General features: G+C 40.9%; 1 protein-coding gene across 4 annotated transcripts in view; it reads left to right on the top strand.

The window, feature by feature from the left end:
• The window catches only part of LRRC1 (leucine rich repeat containing 1), a 127,055-nt gene that overhangs the window by 36,785 nt on the left and 72,663 nt on the right, over positions 1-17,607 (top strand). For all 4 annotated transcript variants that reach the window (XM_082347196.1, XM_082347195.1, XM_082347193.1 and 1 more), the window contains exon 2: positions 8,495-8,612. In XM_082347196.1, coding sequence (XP_082203322.1) covers positions 8,495-8,612 — 118 coding nt within the window. The remainder of the gene's footprint in view (positions 1-8,494; positions 8,613-17,607) is intronic.

The following is a 17,607-nucleotide window of genomic DNA, read 5'->3' as shown; positions in this document are numbered from 1 at the left end:
ACCTATCCTAGCCCCAATTCCCCCTTCCCATGACTTTGTTTCACTTAGCTCTTTAGAATATAGATTCACAAATGTTTTTTGTTTGCCAGTTACTTGAGAATTTATTATTCTGTGATCCTCCAATGCTGTTATGCCTGAAAGAATGTTATTAACTAGCAGCAGTATCAGGGAGCCGTGAAATGTTGCTGAAACCTCAGTTTCCTCATCTGTGAACTGAAGATAAAAAACTTTACCTCACTGGTGCATATAGGGATTTGATTAAATAAAAGTGTCTAGGAAAATTCTAATATGAAAAGCTATATGCACAATGTTCACTGCAGCACTATTCACAATAGCCAAGACATGGAAGCAACCTATTATAAATGTCCACTGACAGATGAATGGATAAAGAAGATGTGGTACGTATATACAATGGAATATTACTCAGCCATAAAAAAAGCATGAAATAGTGCCATTTGCAGCACCGTGGGTGGACCTAGAGATTATCATACTAAGTGAAGTCAGTCAGAGAAAGACAAATACCAAATGATATCACTTATATGTGGAATCTAAAAAAATGAGACAATTGTACTTATTTACAAAACAGAAATGGACCCACAGACATAGAAAACAAACTTATGGTTACCAAAGGGGAAAGTGGGGTGGAGGGGAGGGATAAATTAGGAGTTTGGGATTAAAAGATACACAGTACTGTATATAAAGTAGATAACCAACAAGGACCTACTGTATAGCACAGGGAGCTATATTCAATATCTTGTAATAACCTATAATGGAAAAAAATCTGAGAAAGAACATATATATATATGTGTGTATATATATGTAAATATAACTGAATCACTTTGCTGTACACCTGAAACTAACACAACATTGTAAATCAACTGTACTTCAATTTAAAATAAAATGTCTGTGTGTTCCTAGCTTAGTCTTTCATTACCAAAGGGGATTCCTTCTTTATTGTCTACCAATTCTGTGCATGATTTGACATCTTTATTGAGATGTAATTCACGGGCTGTACAGTTCCCCCATTTAAAGTGAATGATTCAGTGGTTTTAGTATATTCGCAGGGTTGTGCGGCCATTACCACAATTAATTTTAGAATGTTTTCATCGCCCCAGAAGGAACCCCATACCCATTAGCAGTCATTTCCCGTTTCCTAGGCAACCACTAATCTACTTTCTGTAATTTTATGTATCTTTAACTGCATGCTTATTGTATTGCACGTTAATAGGATTTTCATGTTTCTTATGGTACACTGAAGGTATTTTGAAATGCAGTCCTAATATTTTTAGCACTAAAAACAGCCCTTCGATCACTTAATGCTTATTTTTTACACAGGGAAACAGAGGGCCAGGGAAGTCAAGTGATTCATCTGGGGACATTCCCATTTCATCCCTCTTTACTAAAACATACTAGAAAAAGTATCTTATTGACGCTTATTTCATCAATAGTTCTTATTTTTGAGTGTTTGCTGAAACCCTTTCAAATTCAAATTCTGGACGTGGGATATGATTATTTGAATTCTCTGCTTTAGCCAATGGATCTTTTAACTATTCTGTGACTATTTCTTGGGCTTTTCCTTTTATCCCTAACTTTCTTGTGTATCAAAAGTCATGTCTTAACCAAAGTTTATTCAGTTTGTTATTATATTTTCTGTTTAAATTTCCTTTGGAAAAATCATTACTCTGTGATCAACCATAGCGTTTTCTAGGATAATCTGTGCAGTTTTTATATGTGTTCTTCTGTGGCACCCCTGAGGCCCCTACCTCATTTTGCGGTAGACCATTTAATCTACCAGATTTCTCCCCTCCCATGCCTCTTTTCAGTGTGATTTTTGCTGCTCTTTCCATCTGCCAGTGGAGACTATTTCTCCACTCCCCTGACTATGGACTGAAATGACATGGTGCAAATTTCAAGGTCTTGGCCCCAAGAGTCCTCCCAGACTCTTTGTCCCTTTTAAATGGTACTCAGAGAGCTTCAGGCAAGAAGCCACTCGATCGTAAGGGAGAAGAAAGAGACCTGTGGAGAACAGAGGCACTCCAGCTGGGTGCTGGCACTAATTGCCAGACCATAAGCGTGAGGCCAGGGTGGTCTTCCAGCCCTTCCGACCCTCCAGCTGCTTGTAATTGCATGAGTGAGCTCGGGTGAAAACAGCAGAGGAACTTCCCAGCAAACCCACAGAAATGTGAGAAATTTCAAAAAATCATGTTGCTTTTGAGTCACTAAGTTTGGGATGGTCTGTTATGCAGCAGTGGCTGACTGATACATGTAGGCATTAGCACTGTGGTGACATTGAGACGACTAGAGTATGTGATCCAGGTAAAGCCCTTAGCTCACTGCCGAGCACAGAGAATCCCTCAGTAAAGGTTGACAGCTATATCATAACGGCTACAGAATGATCATTCTAACGTTGTTGTTTTGGTTACTGTTGGTTGTTTTATTTCTCTTCCTCCTCCAGACATAATGCCATTGCTTTTCATTATCATTAACGCCGATGAGTTAAAGAATTTGATGTCATGGTGCTAATTGCCTGGTATTTTTTCTTCCTGATTAGTAAGTAGTTTAAAGCTTTAAAAAGACTTTTCTTATTGTGAAATAAAAATATTTCATGTATACTGAAAAGTGCATAAAGCATAAATGTACAGCTTACAGTATATAACAAATTATAAAATGAATACTCGTAACTGCCACTCAGCTTAGAAGGTTTAACATTGGCAGGCCTCCTAATGCCCATTGCATGACCTTCCTGATCATAATATTTCCCTCACACCTAGAGGTAGCCACTAACTTGACTTAATAGTAATCACATCTTTGCCTTTTTTAAAAATATTTTTTACCGCCTCTGTATGCATCTCTAACAAAGCAGTTTAGTTTTGGTGATTTTTCAACATTATATAAATGGAATAATATAGTATGCCTTCTTTTGTGTCTGGCTTCATTTGCTGAATATTACTTCTAGATTTCTCCATGCTATGACTAAGAGTAAGCTTCCATTTTCATTGCTGTGAAAAATTTTATTACAAGAATATACCTCTGTCAGATCTACTGTTGATGGGTATTTGGGTTATTTACAGTTTTGGGCAATTATGAACAGTTCTGTCAAGCACGTTCTTGTATATATTCTGGAATAGAATATGTGAGAGTTTTAAAAAAAATTATAAGGCATATACCTAGGAGTAGAATTTCTGGGTAATAAAGTCACAGTTACTTTTTGTAAGTCTCGTAGAAAAGAACATTGCCAGATGATACAAATGATAAATACTGTAGCAAGTGTTATTCTCACGTGGAGATTAGAACCATTGGTTTACAGCATCTTTACCAAGGAGGTTGACCACAAAGGCAGTTCAGGTCTTTGGGGACAGGAGTAGGGATGTGATGAGAGTTACGTAGGATGGAAAGGGGTCAAATTTAGTTGAAGGGTTAGAAGACCCCCAGAAGGAAGTCTGCGAGTAAATTTGGTGTCATGACAGCTCAAACAGTTTTTTCAGGAGTTTAATAACATTCTTTATATTGTCATCCCCCAGGTGGATCTGTAACAGTGGTTTATGTTTTCTCCACCTTATGGGGACATTTGGGCAGTGGGGGACAATTGATCATTGGCCATATAGTGATAGCAAAGGACATAGCTCTCTTAGGATTGAGTATTCCTAAGAAGAAGGGAGAGGAACTCACACTATCAAGAGAAGGAAAAAGAATCTTGCCAGAAATGGAGAATGGGAAAAAGAAACATTCTGTTCAACCAGATTAGAGACTCTGTATCTACTAAAAACAATGGTGGCTATAAGAAGACTGTGGTGTAGCAAAGCAAGCCAAGGCAATTTGGGTTTCTTTGCATGTCATTGTACAAAATGTGCTCTAAGTGGGCCAGTGCGCTGTAATCAACATGGTGTGGTTGAAGAATGGTGTCTGTGTACCCCGTCACATGATCACCCTGCTGAGGCATCCTGCCAAGAGGGCTACAGGAATTGTTCCTCATGTGCCCTGGCTCATCTCAGAGAGAAGGCAGAAGGGTTTATAAGCTTGTGGAGTTTTCTTCCATGACGATCTGCGGAAGTTGAAAACTTGAAGATTTAATCAGTCTTAGTGGCATTGTGTCTATCTTATAGAATGTAGATAATTTAAAGCATTTGGACACCAAACTAAGATCCCATCAGGATAATAAGGGAAGGATTGAGGAATCACTGTTTTCATTGTGGGATGCTGTCAGACAGGGTTGTTTTTCCATCTGGTATGTGCATCCCTAGTTGAATAAAGTAGTATTTGTGACAGGTTCTGAGGATGCTTTTAATATGCAGAACAAAACTTAAATTTGCTTGCTTTAAATTAGGATTTAAAATTCGGATTAGGATTAAATTAGGATTTCTATTGGACGTTGGGATTTGCAGGTTGTCATTTCCACAGACATAAAACTAGCTTATTATTCACTGTAGATCTAAGTCCTTGGTTGACTTGGTTTCTTGTATTATTTCTGAACGGTCCTTGAATGTATGGATTTGGTGATGGTTTTTGTGCTGTTGCTGTTATGCCTTTCCTGGAAAACAAAGTGAGCTTTTCATGCCTGAGTAAACACATCAATGCATTATTAAACTGTCAGACTCTTTGAACAACTGGCATAAGCTCAGTTATTCAAATGTGACTCTTTTGAATGGCTTTTGTGTCAGCTAATGCTTTAGTATAACCCACATAAAGAAATTTCAATACCTTTCTTTAAGAAATTAAATTTCATCCCTATGATTAAAGAACTCCAGAGGATTAGTCCTTTTGTTGAGCACGCTCATTGTCATATATAGCTAATTGGTAGCATTCATTTGCTGAGATTCATAGTTCGTTTTATTTTAAAACATCTTTCTTTTTTGTTAAAAAATAAAGTTGTTCATGCATTTCCCTTGTTGCCTAGCATAACATTTTTTTTCCCCCTGTTCCCTTCTCAACATGCATGCGTGCTTTTTTCCATAGAGTACCTGCCATTTTGTCTTCTTTTTAAATTATATTTGCATCGTCAATCTTTTTCAAGTTCTCTGGTCTTTACAGTAATTATTTTTGTTGTTTGCTTGGTATTGAGTTATTAATAACATGCTAAACATTTCCCTTATTTGACATGCTTTTCATTTGTAGTGATAAGAATGCAAAGACATATTGTGCACCGTAGCTGGTTTTTCTTATTTTCAATTATGTTAGGAGAATAGATGCCCAAAAGTATTGTTATGATGTCAATGGACTTGAAAAACTTTTTACGTTTTGTGTATTGCCCAACTGGTTTCCAAAGACGATGCCTTCTTTTTGATTGTATAAGTTATAATCCCTTTTACCAAAGGAAAAGAAATGATGAAGCTTATTAAATGTTAGCATCCTTCGCAACTATCATTTGGAGCACCCTGTCATCTTAGTAGAGACTTTCTCCTTTGTAAATTCAATTTCTATTTTTAGCAAGGTAATATATGCAAATAATTTTTTAAAAATCCAATAAGCCTCTTGCCCTCCCCGTCTCCCACTTCAATTTCTGGCTTTTGTGAACCCCCAGCTCTGGGATATTTCTATTGACATTAGCTTCCACATTGCTAAATGGCTTGCTTTTACTGTTTGATTCCGCCCCCCCACCCACACACACTTTTTAGTTATTTATTGATTTCCTTCTATGGAAGATGAGTCTTTAGCACTTACAGTTTCTTTCCCATCCTCTCAGTATTGACATAATATAAATTTTGTTTTTAACAGTATATAAATATTAAAATATTATGACTGTATAAGTATTGATCATAACCAAATTTTATATTTATATTATGACTATATCTTCTTTTACTCTGTATTTTTTCTGGAATTAATAACTCCCTCCTTCTTTGCTTGCTTTGTTTTCTCTATTTCAGTTTCTAATTTGTCACCAAGTAAATCTTCCTGATACTTCCAAACATGTCAGATAATCCCTCACATGTGTTTTTATTTTTATTCTTTTTTATGGGAGCCCTCATATTTTCTTCAGTGTAGACAGGTTGCTCTTGGGACCTGCTGCTTGGTTGCCATCTTGGAATTCCTTCACTGTTTTGTCCTTTGTCTCTCTCTGTTTTGTTGATTCTCTGATTTCTGGATCTCAGATCTTCCTCCTTTTAGATTTATTGGGTTGACCAAAAAGTTCATTCAGTTTTAAGTGAAAATAAGAGATACGTTTTTCATTTTCACCAAGAATTTTATTGAACAACATAGTCACTAACCAAATGAACTTTTTGGCCAACCCAATACTTCCACATTTTGATGGATTCTTTTTTTTTAAAATAAATTTGTTTATTTTATTTATTTATTTTTGACTGCATTGGGTCTTCATTGCTGCGTGTGGGCTTTCTCTAGTTGCGGCGAGTGGGGGCTACTCTTCGTTGTGGTGTGCGGGCTTCTCATTGTGGTGGCTTCTCTTGTTGCGGAGCATGGGCTCTAGACGTGCAGGTTTCAGTAGTTGTGGCTCGCGGCTTAGTTGCCCCACGGCATGTGGGATCTTCCCGGACCAGGGCTCGAACCCATGTCCCCTGCATTGGCAGGCAGATTCTTTACCACTGTGCCACCAGGGAAGTCCCTCGATGGATTCTTGAGAAAGGTCCAAGGAAGATAAATTTTTTGAGACCATGCGTGTCTGAGAATGTCTTTATTCTGTCACATACCTGATTGATAGTTTGGCTGGGTATGTGATTTTAGGTTGAGAATAATGTTTTCTTGGAATTTTGAAGGCATTGCTCCATTGCCTTCTTACCTTCAAGGTTGCTGTTGAGTCCAGCACCATTCTGATTCCCAATCCTTTGTTATGACCTCCCTTCCCCGCCAACCCCTTGGTCTCTGGAAGCTTTTAGAATCGTCTTATTTCTGGAGTTATGAACTTTTATAATATTCCTTGGTATCCCTATGTGTTTTGTGTCATTCATTTTATTGGCCACGTGTTGGGCCCTTTCAGACTGGAAACTCATGCTCTGCAGTCCCTGTGTTTTCTTTCTCTTTGGAATACCTATTCATTGGATGTAGTACCTCGAGGACTGATCCTCTAATTTTCCTATTTTTTTCTGTCCTGGTTCTCCACCTCATTGTCTTTCTTTTCTACTTTCTGAGGGATTTCTGTTAACTTTATTTTTCATCTCTTTTATTGGATTCTTATATTGATGCTGCACTAGTTTTTAATTTCTGAGAGTTTACTCTTTGAAGCTTGCCTTTTATGGCATCATGCTGCTTCACTTCCTCTTATTTCTCCGTGGGTATTAATTATATTTTTTTTGGTTGGGGAAGTTTTTCCTGCTCCCTACATCACATTCGTTTCTTCCGAGATGTGTGTGGGTGCCCACTCTCTTGCATGGAAAGGGCTTTCCTCAAGTGTCTGGAGAAGCTTGGCTCTGTTTAAATGAGATCCAGGCACTTGAAGTAAAAAAGAAGAGAACTGAAGCTCTGAGTGCATGGGTGGGGCTTGTAACCTGGGGCTTCCCTATTGTTTAATCCATGTCTGTAAGTCTGTCTGTTTTCCCACCTGGGAGCCTGGCTGCAGGGAGAAGGGGGTGGATCTCAGTGAGCAGGCTCTGACCCCCTCCCCCTGTTTCCAGTTGGGTGCCTCACCCCTGCCCTTAGCTGTGCTTACAGTCAGCTCTTCTGGGGGAAATTTCCAGTCCCCTGCCTGGTTGTGCAGGGGAGAGGAGGGGTTATGGGGGCCTAACTGTCTTTATATCCATTTGCAAACAGTTCTCCTTCCTTCAGAGGTACCTGGACCTAATCTCCTATTGGCTACTCACTCCATAGGCTTAAATTTCAGCTTTGTATCGATTCTTTCGTTAGCTGTCATTTATTTATCTGTTTTCTAGCTTCAAGGATTTTGTTGCATGTCTAGTTTGCTTCTCGTTCCCTCTCATCTTGAATTGTCTTCATGCCTTTATTTCATATTTTTATATCTATATCCATCTCCCGATAAATTCCTTTAATGCTATTTTAGTACAGTTTTTAAAGGGTGTGGCGCAAAAGGCACCTCTGTGTACTGTGGTTAATGGAAGGATCCAGTGCAGGCTCTTTTTTAGATTGGCCAAAAATAATTTTTTTCTCCTCCACACATTTGTGGGATATTTATATATTTTCTGATGCACAGTAATTTCTTTTAAAAATGTTTAAGAAATATTTTACTCTAATTTTCAAATATCTTTATTTAACATTGCAGATTTCATATCAGTTTCCATAAGTAGAAAATGTGACCACCTACTGGATAATTTAAAGGAGTCATTACTATTCTCATTGAGTTACTTATTCATTGTTAAAAAATTTTAATTTTGAAATAATTGTAGATGGTACACAGAGATGGCCTGTGTACCCAGTTTACCCTGTTTGTGACATCGCCACATTACTTTGGTACAATATCAAAATCAGGAAATTGACATTGGTGCAATCGTCACTAATTTTTAAAAGACGTATTGTTTTAAATTTCATATTGGGCAAAAAGTTTACACTGCAAATAGATGTGAGACCTACATGAAACTATTTTGTCTTTCAGCAATTTTTCCAGCTAGTCAAGTTACGAAAGCTTGGACTTAGCGATAACGAAATTCAGCGGCTCCCTCCAGAAATAGCAAACTTCATGCAGCTGGTGGAGCTTGACGTGTCCCGAAATGGTAAGAAAAAATGATTCCACTTGAATTGTTCATTTGTCTCTTCTGATGCTGATGCTTACAAGTTTTAGTAAATATGGCTGGATAAATGTTCTTGGAGGAAAGCTATGCATATGTTTTGGGATGAAATTAATGCCGTTATTGAATAGTTTAGTCACCTCGTAGGTATTTACCCAAAATGTCATGACACAGTTTTTAGGCGATAACTTTCTCAAAGTTGGTTCAGTCTGATTCACAGCGGTGGAGCTGCGGACTGGCAAATCCACAGCTTGCCCCCTCGTTTGACTGGAGGTGACATTGAGGGCTGCTAGTATGGTCATTTGTCCAGATCCCGGGGGACTGCTGGGGGGGAAAGCGCCCTAGGGAAGGGTTGGTTTCTCCTGGCTATGGCCTGGCTGCCTGGGCTGCCCGCCTGAGAATCCGTCTTCCTCCTGCAGTGAACAGACCTGCTTGCCGTCCAGGCATTTCTGTCAGTTTCATTCAGTTCTGATTAGGCCCCGGGTAGGTCTGCCCACTTGAATTATTTGTGTGGCATATTTGTGAGTTTATTCTGATTTTCAGATTTCACTGTAATGTTGCTTCCTTTTAACTGAACGCCCTAGCAGGGTGTTTATATCCTGTTTAACCTTTTACTTTTAAATGGGTACCCTGGTTTTACCTTGGGTTTTATAGCCCTTAGAGCATTCCCCGGGCAGGCTGGTCCCATGGCTTGTTGGAGCATGTTTGATTAATTACTTCAAGTTAAAGTGGCAGCTCCCAGGGGTCCTGTCTTTAGTGATGGAATTCAGTTCTTGCAAGAACTCCGGTTTAATGTCCTGAGGATAAGCCCATATGTAATCTATTGTTTATAAAAATGATAATCCTTTTCTGTCTCTCCTGTTACACACCCGCTTTGTGTTTTGTTTTGCTTTCCTACAAAAATCTGTAGGTTCCTTCTCAGTGACCCTCAGGTCTGGCTCTTTCAATCTGATGTCCTCTGCAGAAACCCCAAAGCCCAGATAACAGTATTTTCCTGTGGGTCATTGTTATAAGGCAGCAATAATAATCAGTACTTGATTGAAAACGTGGTGAAGAAAGAATGATTTTACCCCCCACTTTTTAAATTGCTACCACCTCTCAGATCCCATCCATTGGAAACTGTCTTTAGGCCAAGCCATATGCTCTTGATATAGCGTCTACTTTTATTTGTCATGAGAATTATTTCTTCCCTTGCAGGTACTAGAAAGAGTGAAAAAATTAGTTTGGGAGGCTTGTTTACAATGGCTTATTTGGTTGCAGGGGGGTCAGCTCTGCTTAAGTAAAAGGGATTTGATGGTAAGGATGGTGGGTGGGGTGGAGCTGACTTGCTAAAAGCATTGCCCCGGAGTCGGCATCTGACACCATTTTAGTGGTTTCTTGGCCTCTCTCTTCTGTTTATGGGTGCTCTGTTCTTTGGAACTGGCCTCTGCAGACCTGTTTTGTTGTGGTTTCTCACCATGCACTTCTGGGCCTCTGCCCTTGCTGTGGCATCTGGCTGCCATTTCTAAATGAGGCCTGGTTGACCCAACTCATCTTTTTAAGCCAACCGTAAGCCATAGCTCACGGTCACTGGGCACTCTAGGTGTTGGCTGCCCTGGTACAGGGGTGGCAAGCAGTACAGAGCGCGGCCCTACCCTCAGTGCAGAAGTTGTTGATAGGCAGCGTCCCCTCACACTGCAGTGTGGCAGGGGCTGGGCCTCTGAGGCCAGCCTTGCCTCTAAGGCTGTCCTGCATCTCCCTTACCTAAGGCGTATGTGATTGAAACTGCTCTCTCTTGTCTTAGCGATGATCTCAGTTGTAAAGACTGGCTGGCTATGAACTCTGCAAGGAAGCAGTGACTTTGAAAAATGGTCGCTGAAATCACACGATCCCAAGAAATCAAATAGTCATTTTGAAATTGGCATTAGGAAGGAAGAGAAGCAGGGGTCCAGAAATACTTGAGAAAGAGGAGAAGTATTGGCTTTAATGATCTGGGAGCAGAGAACGCATAGAGCTTGAAGGTTGCAGTCCTATTATTGACTCTGATGGGAAGAGATGCTCTGTGGGAATTCAGCATGGTCAGCGGCCAGTTTTACCAGATTCCACATCAGCTGTGTCTTTTCAAATATTCAGAGGAAGAGAGAAGGGCTACGTGCCTCTTTCCATGTGTCCATTTATACCTTCCAGCATGTTGATAAGAGGAGGTGAGCTTGCACTGTAGTCGCGTCAGGTCACACAGTGTTTTATCTCCCTGGGATGCCTACCCTCCTTTTCTCCCCCCCTCATTTTCAACCTCTCCTTCTGCAGGTGTTGGACTTTTGTGACGGATCCTGCAGATCTGCTCCCTTTTAATCAGGCTCTTGTAGAAATGCTGGGGGAGTTAACCTCCCCCTTCGCCTATTGGCAAAACCTTGCTCTGGCTCGTGTGTGTGGTGGGAATGGGGGTGGTGGTGGTAGAGGGGGCTTTCTTTGTGGTTGTGAAAAAACTGCACAGATGACAGAGCAGAACAAGGTCATGGTTTTACTATAACCAACAGGAACGTGGGTCTTGAGCTGTTTCCAGGTCAGGCAAATCTCCCTATGTCTCCTGGCTCATTCCTTTGGCCGATAAAATCCCATTAATGTGAGTTTCCTAGGCAGCTGAGTAGGTGAATCAAAGTTACAGAGTCTGCAGCCTGAGAGACAGTGGGAGGACCTGCACTTTGCGTGGATGCAGGTGTTTGTAAAGGTTTGGGGCTCATGTCTGGAGCCCCGTGTGTCTTCTGCAGCCCCAGCGGAGACGGCCCTCTCTGTGATCAGAGGCTGTTCCTGCCCAGTCCCTGAGTTGTAGCAGGGCCATGGCCAGCGCTGGCCACTGTTGTGGTAAGACCTTTGTTGGCTCCCTCAGTTCCTGATTTTCCAGAGAGTGTCGCTTGCCCATGGAGGAGGGAGGCGAGCGAGATGTTGGTGTCAGACCACTCAAGCCCTTTGGATCAGTGCTTGTCAAACTTGACCGTGCCATGAATTACCGTTGGATTTTGTTAAAATGTAGATTCTGATGCAGTAGGTCTGGGGTGGGTCTGGAGATGCTGCATTGCTAAGAAGCTCCCCAGGGATGCCATGAGGGGCGAGATCTTAGCCGTCCCCACCCCCAAGCCTGCTCCCAACAGCCCCTCAGCAGCTTCCTGTGGTTTTGAGCCCAGATTGGCTGTTTCTCTTGGTCCCGCACCTGCCCATGTGGAAGGTGGGAAACCTCCAGGATATTCCTGGCGAAAGGGTAAGAGGCTAGAGCTGACTGAAGTTCAAGTTGGCTTTGATTCCAGGAGCAAAATTAGACGTTTCCTAATGTTCCCTGCTCAAGGGAGGGAGATAGTACCATAGGCTTCAAGTTAAGGTCTGATGCAGTTTTCTGTGGTGAAGCGCATCCGCTTTCATGCCCGGACTTTTTGTCTGTTTTCTCTGCTCACTGATTCTTAGCTCTTGGAGACAAATGCTTTCTGGATATGCGAGAAGAGGTACTACCCCAGAGTACTATCTTGCTGTCCACAAATCTAGGGCAGACTTTCTTAGTGCATCATGAGTCCTGCCCAGAGGGTTAGTAATTTGAATTTTATAGTCTATGCTGTAATTCGACTTACATCACAGTACTGTATCATTATCTGTTTAGTTCAGTTTTTTTCCCCCAAAGTGTAAGGCATACGCCACCAGCACTGCTAGAGAAGATTTTAAGTGGTACTGCAAAACAGCAGTTTTTAATATTGAATCAGAGTGAGGAAGTTATCCTCTTTCCTTTTTATTTAAAAAAATTTTTACTCCCTTTAGGTTGCTTTCTGTAAAACTTAATAGCACTATATTGTATTGATTGTTATATTTATCTTTTATATCTGGTGATGATAATAGCTTTCTATTCATGTTAGTGATTTAAAAATAAATCTTACTCAACAAAGTTGATTTAAAAGAGTGAGGTAAATAATAAAGAACATAGGTGCTCTACCAGGATGACAAAAATTGTGAAAGTAGAACAGGGATGGATGAAGTTAAGGAAACGCTCTTAGTATTAGCACAGCCAAAGAGGTCATGAGTTTATTTCTCTTATGGGGCAAATAATACTGCATGCGGAACAAACATGGCCAGAGACTGCACATTCTGGCGAATTACTTTGCAAACTTGAGTGAACAAGAAACTAAAAGATAGTTTTAGTACAAAACCCTCACTGGCACTGGGGCAGAGCTTCAGAGTTAGCAGATGGACAGCTTATCCAATCCACCAGCAGGATCATCGTTCCACAAAGTCGAGAGGCTAGACTGGGATGAAATGTTTGGGTTAGTCGCCCTCTGTACAGCTGCAAGATGGGGATCAGTGTCTGTGGTCTGTGGCAGTGGGTTTGTTTAACGAAATCTAAGATCAATTTTGAAGCCTGCTGAAATGCCCTTGTATTACAGCAAGTCTTGGTGCTTCTGAGTGTGCCCTGAAAAACAGCTCTTTCTGGCAAGCAAGGCATCCAGTGTGCCTAGAAGTCCTCCTTCTTGGTGATGAACAGTTAGTGTTTTTTGGGGGTAATAACTACATACACCCACAACAGAAGTGTGGCAGAGGCCAGTTCTCGCCCACGCAGACTTGAGACTTTCCACAGTCGGGCCATTGTTCCCTTCTCTGTCTCTGCCTAATTCGGGCCCAGGCTTAGTGCTCTGCCTAGTACACCGCTCCAGTGCTAGACTTAATCTGTGTTATCAGTCGGTGAGTTTCTTTGTCACAGTCACTGTGAAAATGGTACAGGAGACACCCCTCAAAGAGAAGCCCCGCAGTGCCACTCTGCCTTGTGGGTGGAGAGCTGACGGTTTCTACCCCAGACCTGGCTTGGTTGCCTTTACAAGTACTGCCCCTTTCCTATCACGGGCCCTTTCTCTGTCTTACCTTTTTACCTGTTCTTTTGTGAGGGAGAGGGGTTAATCACAGAAAACATATAATTGCCTTCCACTCACATTTTAATTCCAGATAATAATAATTATTTTCAAAGTGGAGGTGGAAAGAAATTTGGCGTCTGTGACATTTTCTAATCACCTTTCCATGCTACAAACAGTTTTTTTCGAAGAGCCTTGTTTAGATATGAGGATGTATGAGAATCATTTTAAACACTGAAAGAGTTGGAATAAACTATGCAAACAGATCCTTCCTTCCTTTTTTTTGTACCATAAAGAAACATCCATGATATTTTATCAGATAAACCTGAAAATCTATCACAAATTAATGATGCAAATTGTTAAGTCCGAAGGGAAATTTTGACAGCAATGCCTCTGCTCAAAATGATTTTGGAACTCTTTCAGAATTTGTCATTTTGTGTATCCTCAGACCAGTGGTTTCACGTTTTCGAGTGGATCAGTTTTCAAAAACAGCCATGCATTACTTAAGGCCAACTTAGGTAAATAAACCAGGACACTGATAATTTTATAGTACTCAAAATTTGCCTCAGATGGCAATTTCAAAAAAAGTATAAAAGAGTAAACTATTGTTACTCTTTATTAATTCATATGGTTCTCTTCCTCTTACCAGAAAAATTGTGGCTGTGCTGAATAAGTTGTAGGTTTATGTAACTTCCTCTCTCTTGTCTTCTCTTTAATTAGCAGGTTTGTAATAGAGATGGTGCCCTGAGTTTGAGGTCAACACCTCTGAATATATTTTTTAGGTCAGTACGAACTTCAGTCAGTCTTGGGTTCCCTAAATGCTTAGAGACTTTCAGTAGCTACCCATCCTCCCTCCACCCCTCCCCCATTCAGTCATTCACTCAGTCCTGCACTGCTCTGTGACTGGGTGATGAATTTTCCAAAACAGTGTTGGATTTACACAGAATGGGCTAAGATGAAGGCACATAATTGTAGTGGTTTCTCCTGAAGTAAAAAAAAACCCTGGGCATATATCCAGAGAAAACTCTAATTGGAAAAGATACATGCACCCCTATGTTCATAGCAGCACTATTCACAATAGCCAAGACATAGAAGCAACATAAGTGTCCATCGACGGATGAATAGATAAAGAAGATGTGGTATGTGTATATATATATATATACATACACACAGGGAATATTACTCAGCCATAAAAAGAATGAAATAATGCCATTAGCAGCAACATGAATGGACCTAGAGATTATCATACTAAGTGAAGTAAGCCAGACAGAGAAAGACATATACCGTATGATATCACTTATATGCGGAATCAAAAATATGACACAAATGAACTTATCTATGAAATAGAAACAGGCTCACAGACATAGAGAACAGAGTTGTGGTTACCAAGGGGGATAGAGGTGGAGGAGGGATGGATTGGGAGTTTGGGATGAGCAGATGCAAACTATTTATACAGGATGGATAAACAACAAGGTCCTACTATAGAACACAGGGAACTATAGTCAGTATCCTCTGATAAACCATAATGGAAAAGAATATGAAAAAGAATGTATAGATATGCATAACAGAATTCACGTTGCTGTACAGCAGAAATTAACACATTGTAAATCAACTGTACTTCAGTAATAAAAAAAAAACCCAACATGTGGAATGACAGTCTCTGCTCACTTTCTAATTAGGCAGTTTTCCTTGGTATCAGGTTGACAGTTTCCAGCTGTAAAAGTGGTTGAGGGTGAGTGGCCATGGCGCTTCATTTTTGATTTTGAGGTCACCTGTTTTGTCACGTGACTTGGGCTGGAGCCAAGAGATGCTAAGCCTCCAGTCAGCTGAGGGCTGGATGGCATCTCTCCGTAAGAATGGTGACAGCAATATGCTGCCATGACCAGAAACAATGCTCTGAGCTTATTAAGCTAGAAAAGACACGTCTTAGAAAAGGATGAAGAAGCCGAGGAGGAAAGGGGGACTGAGGAGCAGGACTGAGAACTGAAACTACAGGATTATATATAGAAATGATTTGGTTTTTATTTTATTTTATTTTATTATTCATTTATTTATTTTAAAATTAATTAATTAATTAACTGGCTGCGTTGGGTCTTCTTTGCTGTGTGCAGGCTTTCTTTAGTTGTGGCGGGCGGGGGCTACTTTTCCTTGCAGTGTGCGGACTTCTCTTTGCGGTGGCTTCTCTTGTTGCGGAGCACAGGCTCTAGGCACACGGGCTTCAGTAGTTGTGGCTTGCGGGCTCTAGAGTGCAGGCTCAGTAGTTGTGGCGCACGGGCTTAGTTGCTCCACAGCATGTGGGATCTTCCTGGACCAGGGCTCGAACCCTGGCTCGTGTCCCCTGCATTGGCAGGCGGATTCTTAACCACTGCGCCACCAGGGAAGCCCAGAAATGATTTGGTTTTCAAATTGGCTTTCTAAGTATTGAATATATCCTCAATCTAACACACCTGCTCCAAGCTAATAATAAATTTTGATTCTTACATCTTTTCAGTTTGAAAAAGCCTTGGATCCAGGCCTTTTTTTTTTTTTTTTTACTGTTTGTGGTTATCAACTATAGCTCATAATTATTATTTTTTTTAGTTCAAGCAACATTTATTGAGTACTTACTGTGTTTGTGTAAGGCTCTTTGCTGAATTCTTCTATCCCTTAAGGAGGTAATTCTACAGGCACAACAGACATATGTAAGTAATTTAACATTAATGGCTTATACAGTTATACAAATAAAGTGCTCAGGGCACACAGAGAGGTGTCAGTTACAGTGTAACTGATTTGAAAGAGACTTGAGAGCATAATGGGGATTTTTGGTTTGAAGTTGAAATCATGCAGTCTTTAACAATTCTCATACTTGAGTTGCAAATTTGGAGGGAGTTAACGAGTGGATTCCTCAGCTGAGTTGTTGTTTGTTGGAAAATTTTTTCAAATGTTTGTTATACATTTATGGAGTCAGTGATATCATTAAAAATGCAAATATCTCAGTGCTTGTCTGTTGGACTCACTGAAAGTTTTAAGATTCATCCAGAATCAGAGAAGAGGGAATTCCCTTGCTGTCCAGTGGTTAGGACTCGGCGCTTTCACCGCCGTGGCCCTGGGTTCAATCCCTGGTTGGGGAACTAAGATCCCACAAGCCGTGCTGCGCAGCTAAAAAATTCTCAAGGGCTCAACAGAATGAGAAATTTTATTGCTGATCAATTTACAGTCCCTTCCCGTGTGTGTGTGTGTGTGTGTGTGTGTGTGTTTGGTGGGGGTGTGTGGAATGGGGAGGTGGGTTGTGAGAGGCTCTGTTCTATATATTCAGGGATATATATATCTTCCTCCTTGGATGCACATGTTGCTTCAACTAGCGGCCACCAGGGTCCTTGTGGGAGGGGAAAGCAGGGTTTGTGCCTGGGTGATTTTTATGGGCTGTGTTGAGAAGTGGCCTACATCATCCCCATCCATGTTCTGTTGGCCAGTTTCATGTCCCCAACTTAACTGAAAGGAGGTGGGAAGTGCAGTTAGCTCTTTACACAAGAAAAAGAGAAATCCAGCTGTTGGTAAGGCGTGAGCAGCAGCTGCCCCAACTGGCATTTAATTGAATCCTGGAATTGTACGGTTTTATGTCACTGATCACATACAGGCCTAGTAAACACACACACACACACACACACACAGACACACACACGATTCTGTTGCACTGTCACAACCTTCCAGTGAGTGACCCGTTTGTAGGAAATTCAGATGTGTGCCCCCAAAGAGGAAGGGTAGCCTCCTTTCCACATCTGCACAGAAATGTGTAAACCCAGACACGGATCGACATGATGCCTGGCCACCCATTTGCTAACAGTTAGCATAAAACCTGTGCAAGTACGCATGATTTTTTTTAATTTGAATTTTTAGAAAGTGGTTTAAAGTATATTTTGAAAATGAGAGTTTTATGTATGAGGGATGTTTGAGGCACTTGCTCTGGGGAACATGGGGTCCTGAAAGATTTTCAGGACAGGGGTCACCATCTTGGACAAGTTATTTCAGTTCTCTGTGCCTCAGTTTCTTCATCTGGGAAATGGTATTGTGACTCTTAACAGAGGCTGTGTGTGTAAAGGGCTTAAAACCGTGTCTTGCACGTAATGAACACTCAGTGTTGG

This window comes from Balaenoptera borealis, assembly GCF_965194805.1.
Source record: "Balaenoptera borealis genome assembly, chromosome: 12".
NCBI lineage: Eukaryota > Metazoa > Chordata > Mammalia > Artiodactyla > Balaenopteridae > Balaenoptera > Balaenoptera borealis.
The sequence above is the reverse complement of the archived record's forward strand: the minus strand, read 5'-3'. Positions and strand labels throughout refer to the sequence as shown.